This window comes from Bos mutus, chromosome 3, assembly GCF_027580195.1.
Source record: "Bos mutus isolate GX-2022 chromosome 3, NWIPB_WYAK_1.1, whole genome shotgun sequence".
NCBI classification, from domain to species: Eukaryota; Metazoa; Chordata; class Mammalia; order Artiodactyla; family Bovidae; genus Bos; species Bos mutus.
Genome location: NC_091619.1, coordinates 15072332 through 15081592, shown reverse-complemented (window position 1 = coordinate 15081592; position 9261 = coordinate 15072332). Strand labels below are relative to the sequence as shown.

Genomic DNA, 9261 nt, shown 5'->3' with positions numbered 1-9261 from the left:
AGTTGCCAGTGTGAGTGCTTGAGGGCATCCAAGCTTCTGTGGGTGTGGAGTTCCCACTTTGGGCCTTGGAAGGAAGGTTTCTCTCTACTTCATATAAAGCTCCCTACTATCTCTTGGGACTTGATGAAGTGAGGGAATTCTCTTGTCATCAGCGCCCTCTTGTGCTGGACACTGGAATGCCCATTTGCTGTTCTTTGAAGCTCCCTCAGATTAGGTCTTTTGGCAGATTCAAGGCAGGTCTTGTGGGCAATGGTGACTAATCTTGGGTCCAGCTCACTCTGTAAGGACTCTTGGGTACAAGTTGAAGGTAGGGAGGAAAGGCCAGGAAAGAAGCAGGGTGTCTTCCCCTTGGTCCTGGTCACCATTCCCCAACAACTCTCACTCTCCTGATCTTGGTCTTTCTACCCTCAGGTTCTGCTTACCTGCCTGCATCAGAACCATGTGTGACCAGCAGCAGATTCAGTGTTACCAGCCACACCCCCAGTATTGTGTGACATGTTCCCCCTGCTACATCTCCCAAACCCCTTGTGCCAACAGCCAGGTGGTGGTCCAAGCCCCTTGTGAGATGCAAATTGTGGAGTGCCCTGCACCATGCCCAGTTCAAGTTTCCCAGGTAAAATGCCAGGCTCCATGTCAGTCTAAAACTACAGAGGTGAAGGGCCAAGCTCCACGCGAGTCTAAGACCATCCAGGTGAAGAGCAAAGCTCCATGCGAGTCTAAGACCACCCAGGTGAAGGGCAAAGCTTCATGCGAGTCTAAGACCACACAGGTGAAAGGTCAGGCTCCAAGCCAGCCTCAGTTTACATGTGTTCAATGCCAGGTTCCATGCCAGTCTGAGGTTTCCTATGTGCAGTGTGAAGGCCCATGCCCTGTGCAGACCTGCTATGTAGAATGTGCTCCAGTTTGTTATACAGAAACTTGTTATGTGGAATGCCCAGGCCAGAGCTATGTACCCTGCCCGGCACCTCAGCCTGTCCAGACCTATGTAACAGGTCCCCTGGTGTGCCAGCCTCAGGGAAGATTCTCCACCCAGTGCCAGTATCAGGGCTCCTACAGCGGCTGCGACCCCCAGCGCCAGTCCCGGGCTTCATTTAGCACCTGGGCGCCCCAGTGCCAGACCCGGGGCTCTTATGGGAGCTTTCCTGCACAGAGTCGCTCTCGGAGCACCAGCAGGTGCCTCCCTCCTCGCCAGCTGCAGCCTTCTTACCGCAGCTGCTCCCCACCACGACGTTCCGAGCCCTACTACAGCAGTAGCTGCCTGCCGTCAAGATGTTCTCTGGGCTCCTATAACTATTGTACCCCACCCCGCCGCTCTGAGCCCATCTATAACAGTGACTGTTCTCGGCGTCCCACTTTGGGCTGCTCTCAGAGATGTGGACCCAAGTGCCGAATAGAGATTTCCTCCCCTCGCTGCCCCAGGCAGGTTCCCCCGCAGAAGTGTCCTGTTCAGATTCCTCCCATCAGACGCTGCTCTGAGAGTTGTGCCCCACGACCCTCCTGGGGTACCTCCTGCCCGGATCTGAGATCACGTGCAGAGCCGTGTCCACTCCCAAGCTTCCATCCTCCACGGCGTTTGGACCAATGTCCAGAGCCATCACTGCGGCGAAGTCCACCTCCTGCTCCATGCCCACGTCCACTTCCGGCTCCACGTATGTGTTCACGTCCAGAGCGGTGCGTAAGTCCAGAGTTCCGTCCCTGCTCTCCACCACGGCGACTTTCGGAACCCTGTTTGTATCCAGAACCACGTCCAGTGCCATATCCAGCCCCGCGTCATCCTCGCCCAGTGCAGTGCGATCTTTCAGCACCGCGTCCATGTCCGCAGCCCTATGAGCGCCAAGAATCTTTTCCACTTCTGGAGCCAATTCCACTTCCGGAGCCAATTCCGCTTCCATCGCCCTGCCCAAGCCCAGAGCCATGTGTGGAGCCCCGACCAAATCCATGCACAGGAGACCTAGGCTGTCATGAGTCCAGTCCACACCGCCTGGACACTGAGGCCCCCATCTGTGGCCCAGCTGGTTACAACTGGTGGCAAGACAGTGAGCCTAGATGTAGACCTTGCGATGTAGGCCTTCCAGAATCACAGGGTCTTGGTGGTTGTGGAGACCAAGGAGGCGTCAGTGTTGGAGTGAAAGGTGGAACTCGTGGTGGAGTAAAGGGTGCCTACTTTTAAAGAAAGCACGGCTGAGATAGCCTTACCTTTTGCCCTGAAAATGTTGATCCTCCATTCCCAGCAGCCACAATTTCCAACATTTTCTGGTTTGTATCACTTTCAAGACTTTCAGAGGCTCCCTGCTGCAGAAATGATGTCCAAACTCCTTTGCATGCCATCTCAGGATCCAGACCTGGGTCAGAGACACCTCTTTAGCCTCACATCTAACGCTTCCCCAAACACATCCTCCCGTTCTAGCCAGACCAGTCTGGCCACCATGGCACATCTTGGGTGTTTCCCAAGACATCCCCTTGGGGTCCCTGCCCCCAAGCGTCTGCTCACTCTTTCCCTACTACCTGGACCACTTCTCTGCTACTCCCAGTATCTAAAAATCCAACCTGTATTTCAAGACCTATTCCTTGGAGCCTTTTGTATTTGTTCCTCTCTGCAGGACCCTGGACTGATTTCCTAGAACTCATTGAATCATCCACACCATCCATTTGGCAACTGCTTTGGAACATCTCTTGAATTGTTATTTCACTTTTCAGGTGTGTCTGTCTCTACCTGCCCAGCTAGGTTGTAAACTCCCATTGGAGTGGAGTCAAAGTATCCCCAAAGTCCTGTGCTTCTCCTGGGGCAGACAGCTCCTCAGTAAGGCTTCTGGGTTTGCAGCTTGAGCTATGGTCTGTCCTGATGTGCAACCACAGGACTGGAGACAAGAGGAAACCATGTAACAATAAAGATGATGATACCCTCACAGCCTAAGTCCTGCATAATGCCTGTGTTCTTTCTCCTTCCTGACTCTCTGGGATGAGTTTTTTTTTTTTTTCTTCTTCTTCTTTCATTTATTTTACTTATGGTCTGAGCTTTCTTTAGCTTAGACTGAGTGGGCTGCCTTGTCAGTTTTCTGTCTACCATCAGTGTCCCTGGCCCCTGCTGGGAACGGGTGGATGAAGGGGATGAGGAATAAGGGAACAAGGAGGTTAACTCTTGCTCCTCTATTTAGAGGTAAAGGTCTCAGGCCAGGGTTGGGTAGGTCACTCAACTCTGGGGCCTTAGTCATAGCCATGTGACCTCTGTGGAGTCAGGGAGGGGAGGAGGGAGTCTGGGATAGGCTCTCTGGGGTCCTTTGCACAGGATACACTCTTGTTTGGTTCAGAATAAATGATTAGCTTTTTTTTTTTTTTTTGATACAATAGAAAAGGATACATCTGAGGCTGAGTTTGCACTCCTTGATTGCTCTCAAATCCCATTAGGCATGGGTGGTTTTGGGTATATGAAGGTAGGGCTTAGAGAGACAGAAAAAGGGGCGATGCTTCTGCCTCCCTGCAGATGAGATGGATACCACAGAGGATGCTGGGAAATGATGCTGGGATGGGCTTCCCTAGAGAAGAGAGTGCCCTGAGGCCACCTTGGTCTTAGAAGATGAAAAAGTCTCCTCTTAGGAGGACAGCAGGGGTGGCTTTGGCTTAGGCAATAGTGCCCTCCTCCACACAAGCCACACCACCAAAAGACCCCATAGCTCTAGCTCAATAGTCTGAAAACACAGATCCAGGGCCTGGCTCTTCAGATGTCTTCCCCTCACCCAAGGGATCCAGTCCCTCAGTGTCAATGATGAATACCCAAGAGACCGTGTAGTGAAACCCTGTGTTGTACAAAAGAAAACCAAGGCTTTTATGTGAAATCCACTCATTCATTTTTTAATTGACAAATATTCATTGCTTATCTGCTAGGAAGGTACTCATAAAAGGGAGAGACATAATGCTTATTTGCTGTCACAGCTTAGCACACTGATTCTCAGGGTGGTACCCAGAACAGTAGCATCAGCCTCACCTAGGACCTTGTTAAAAATGCATATGTATCACTCCAGAGCTATTGAAGCAGAAAATCTGAGAGTGAGGCCAAGAAAACTGTTTTAACCAAGCCTCCAGGTATTTATTTTACTTTCTTTCCCAGATATTTCTGATACCCAATAATGTTTGGTCATTATTGATTTAGTGAAATGCCTCATGCAGGTAGAAAATGAATATGTTTATGAATGTGCATGTGTATGTGTATATATTCTCTAATTTCTACAACAGTCCATCACAAAGACATTATCAACTTGCTGTTTGACAGAGGTGGAAACCTAATCCCACAGGATTTATCTGACTTGCCTAGTTGGGCAGCCAGATGTCATTTACAATCTATACCCTTTCCTGTTACACATGGTCCCATCCATCTTGGTCACAACCTCTTCCATAGATCTTTCCTGTATCACCTAAGTCATTTTTCCAACAACATTTTGGAGTTGTCTCACAGGTTTTTCTCCACTTTCGCCTTGCTTCTTCTCTGAAAATCCAGGCTCCTTTAGAACTGCACTTGCTCTGTGGCCTAGGCCCCAGAGGTCTGGCTGGGCCTGAATGGCTCCCATAGGCATCTGAAGGTTTCCATCACCCAGGCCTTTGAGTTGGAGTGAAGAGAGCAGGACAGGGAGAGGCTGGGAAGCCTCAGATGGCAATTTTCATTGGATCTTGCCCCTGTTTTCACAAACACACTACTGACAGGAACCCCCTTGACTGGGGGGAGGTGGGGAATAGACCCCCACCCCACAACCCAGGTACAGAAGAAACTCAGACTGGCTAAGAGGGAAGGGCTTTCACTTCTAAGAAACGGCTCCCTCTGCAGGTGCAGGAGAAGGTCATGATGCAGGCTCTTGATTACAGTGTCCCACTACCTGTCCTATCCTCAGGGGACACACTCTGGTCCCCAGGATAACTGGGCCTGGATATGCAAAGGGACTGGAAGACGGTAGAATATAGGGGTCTCTGGGTGAGTCAGTCTGGGGTTGAGCCAGGGAACCCCTGACAGCCTGGTGCCCCCTGGCAGACCGAGGCTGTGATGCCATCTCCCAGTAGCCAGAGGGGCTCAAGGTCCAACACTCCTCTCCCCCAACACTGGTATGAACTGGCCTCAGTGGTCCTCCACTTCCTCTGACAGAATGCCCTGCCTTGAGCACCCAGGCAGGCCCATAGTGAAGAGTCACAGCCCATCTATAGCACTCAGAGAAAAGGGGTATTCAGGAGGATGTGTGTTTACATGTCCTTTTGGGGGCTTTACATGTTTCTCAGTATGTCCGTTTGACTGTTGTTTCTGTCTGTGTGCTTTAGAAGCTCAGGGCTTTTATTTTTATTTTTTAAAATATAAACTTATTTATTTTAATTGGAGACTAATTACTTTACAATATTTTATTGGTTTTGCCATACATCAGCGTGAATCCACCACGGGTGTACACGTGTTCCCCATCCTGAGCCCCCCTCCCACCTCCCTCCCCATACCATCCCTCTGGGTCATCCCAGTGCACCAGCCCCAAGCATCCTGTATCCTTCATTGAACCTGGACTGGCAATTCATTTCATATATGATATTATACATGTTTCAATGCCATTCTCCCAAATCACCCCACCCTCTCCCTCTCCCACAGAGTCCAAAAGACTGTTCTATACATCTGTGTCTCTTTTGCTGTCTCACATACAGGGTTATTGTTACCATCTTTCTAAATTCCATATATATGCATTAGTATACTGTATTGGTGTTTTTCTTTCTGGCTTACTTCACTCTGTATAATAGGCTCCAGTTTCATCCACCTCATTAGAACTGATTCAAATGTATTCTTTTTAATGGCTGAGTAATACTCCAGTGTGTATATGTACCACAGCTTTCTTATCCATTCAGCTGCTGATAAAACTCCTAGAGAAGAACATAGGAAAAACACTCTCCAACATAAATCACAGCAGGATCCTCTATGACCCACCTCCCAGAATATTGGGAATAAAAGCAAAAATAAACAAATGGGACCTAATTAAACTTAAAAGCTTCTGCACAACAAAGGAAACTATAAGCAAGGTGAAAAGACAGCCTTCAGAATGGGAGAAAATAATAGCAAATGAAGCAACTGACAAAGAACTAATCTCAAAAATATACAAGCAACTCCTGCAGCTTAATTCCAGAAAAATAAACAACCCAATCAAAAAATGGGCCAAAGAAGCTCAGGGCTTTTAAAATGCATTTGGCAGTGGGGACTGGGAACTCAGAAGCAAGGTTTGGGATACCCTGCAGTCCTTCAACGCTGGCTTTGGATGGTCTTGCATGGTCATCTCCTCACTCCCCACTCTCCATTTCTTTGCTGACGACCTGCCTCCCAGATCTCGCTCTCTTCTCCTTCTACATCAACCATTTGAACAAAACTTAAAGTGTCCCCTGGACCAGGGCTGAACATTCCAGAGGAAAAAAAAAATCATTCATAAAATGCTTTAAAGGGGTTCAAAGACCTGTGAAAGACTCCGCTTGAATTCCACACTAACCTGAGGCAACCCACTTGTTGGACAGTATCATTTCCATTTAGCAGTTTGATGGACTATTGCTAGAAATGCCACTGCTCTAGCCAAGTCACAAGCAATGTGAGGCAAGGGTCAGCCAAACATCTGTGCCTGTAATCCAGTCATGCTGCATCAGAATGAGGGCCCAGTTTCCAGAGATGAGGGCTAAGTAGTCCAGGGGAATGTAAGAAATTGGGTCTAAGGCTCAGGTCTCATTCCTTGGAATCCTGCTTCTATCTCTCTGCAGTTCTCCTTTCTTTCCCTTCTTCTAAGCCTCCTTTCTTATTGCAAAATTCAGACTTAAATTGAAGAAAGTAGGGAAAACTACTAGACCATTCAGGTATGACCTAAGTCAAATCCCTTATGATTATACAGTGGAAGCGGCAGACAGATTCAAGGGATTAGATATGATAGACAGAGTCCCTGAAGAGCTATGGACAGATGTTTGTGACATTGTAGAGGAGGCAGTGCTCAAGACCACCCCCAAGAAAAAGAAATGCAAAAAGGCAAAATGGTTGTCTGAGGAAGCCTTACAAATAGCTGAGAAAAGAAGAGAAGCTAAAGGTAAAGGAGAAAAGGAAAGATATACCCATTTGAATGCAGAGTTCCAAAGAATAGCAAGGAGAGATGAGAAAGCCTTCCTCAGTGATCAATGCAAAGAAATAGAGGAAATAATAGAATGGGAAAGACTAGAGATCTCTTCAAGAAAATAAAAGATACCATGGGAACATTTCATGCAAAGATGGGCACAATAAAGAACAGAAACTGTATGGACCTAACAGAAGCAAAAGATATCAAGAAGAGGTGGCAAGAATACACAGAACTGTACAAAAGAGATCTTCATGACCCAGATCACCACGATGGTGTGATCACTCACCTAAAGCCAGACATCCTGGAATACGAAGTCAAGTGGGCCTTAAGAAGCATCAAAATGGACAAAACCAGTGGAGGTGATGGAATTCCAGCTGAGCTGTTTCAAATCCTAATAGATGATGCTGTGAAAGTGGTGCACTCAATATGCCAGCAAATTTGGACAACAGTGGCCACAGGACTGGAAAAGGTCAGTTTTCATTCCAATCCCAAAGAAAGGCAATGCCAAAGAGTGCTCAAACTACCACACAATTGAACTCATCTTACATACTAGCAAAGTAATGCTCAAAACTCTGCAAGCCAGGCTTCAACAGTACATGAACCATGAAATTACAGGTGTTCAAGCTGGATTTAGAAAAGGCAGAGGAACCAGAGATCAAATTGCCACATCTGTTGGATCATGAAAAAAAACAAGAGTTCCAGAAAAACATCTGCTTCTGCCTTATTGACTACACCAAAGCCTTTGACTATGTGATTCACAACAAACTGGAAAATTCTGAAAGAGATGGGAATACCAGACCACCTGACCTGCCTCCTGAGAAATCTGTATGCAGGTCAAGAAGCCACAGTTAGAACTGGACATGGAACAATAGACTGGTTCCAAATTGGGAAAGGAGTACATCAAGGCTGTGCATTGTCAACCTGCTTATTTAACTTATATGCAGAGTACATCATGTGAGATGTGGGGCTGGATGAAGCACAAGCTGGAATCAAGATTGCTGGGAGAAATAACAAAAACCTCAGATATGCAGATGACACCACCCTTATGGCAGAAAGTGAAGAAGAACTAAAGAGCCCCTTGATGAAAGAAGAGAGTGAAAAAGCTGTCTTAAATCTCAACATTCAGAAAATTAAGATCATGGCATCTGGTCCCATTACTTCATGGCAAATAGATGGGGAAACAATGTAAACAGTGAGAGACGTTATTTTGGGGGGGCTCCAAAATCATTGCAGATGGTGACTGCAGCCATGAAATTAAAAGACGCTTGCTCCTTGGAAGAAAAGCTGTGACCAACCTAGAAAGCATATTAAAAAGCAGATACATTACTTTGCCAGCAAAGGTCCATCTAGTCAACGCTATGGTTTTTCCAGTAGTCATGTATGAATGTGAGAGTTGGACTATAAAGAAAGCTGAGTGCCAAAGAATTAATGCTTTTGAACTGTGGTGTTGATGAAGACTCTTGAGAGTCCCTTGGACTGCAAGGAGATCAAACCAGTCTATCCGAAAGAAAATCAGTCTTGAATATTCATTGGAAGGACTGAGGCTGAAGTTGAAACTTCAATACTTTGGCTACCGGATGCGAAGATCTGACTCATTGGAAAAGACCCTGATTGAAGGCAGGAGGAGAAGGGGACAATAGAGGATGAAGTGGTTGGATGGCATCACCGACTCGATGGACATGAGTTAGAGCAAGCTTTGGGAGTTGGTGATGGACAGGGAAGCCTGGCGGGCTGCAGTCCATGGATTCACAAATAGTCGGACATGACTGTGTGACTGAACCAAACTGAACTGAAGCCTCCCTCCTTGAGATTAGCATCCTCACTGTCGAATGAGGAAATCACACTAGATGTCCTTAAAGGCTGTCTTCGCACCAGGTAAATTTCCATAGTTCCTCTTTGTTACAGGCACAAGGCTAAGGTACAGTAAGCTGGGAACCCACTTAAAGACATGGAATCCCAGGATCCAACCCAGAACAACTTAATTTGAATTTCCAGCAATAAAATCTTGGACTGTAGTTGAAAATTACTCTGATCAGCTGGGTGGGGAGACCATTGTTACAATGAACACCCAGGGGCATGAGCTTACTCTATACCTACAAGGAACGTTAAAGCTTGTACATATCTGGTTACAACATGAGTAGAATGTGGACATGATGGCAATAGG

General features: G+C 47.1%; 1 protein-coding gene across 1 annotated transcript; it reads left to right on the top strand.

Moving 5' to 3' along the window:
- The first annotated feature begins 439 nt into the window (after positions 1-439).
- On the top strand, positions 440-2170 carry KPRP (keratinocyte proline rich protein). Its single transcript, XM_005894997.3, has one exon. The coding sequence runs from the start codon at positions 440-442 to the stop codon at positions 2168-2170; it is 1731 nt and encodes a 576-aa protein (XP_005895059.1).
- The last annotated feature ends 7091 nt before the right edge of the window (positions 2171-9261 follow it).

Bases quoted from the DNA above. Each gene is read 5' to 3' on its own strand.
- KPRP (XM_005894997.3), top strand. From the start codon at position 440: ATGTGTGACCAGCAGCAGATTCAGTGTTACCAGCCACACCCCCAGTAT.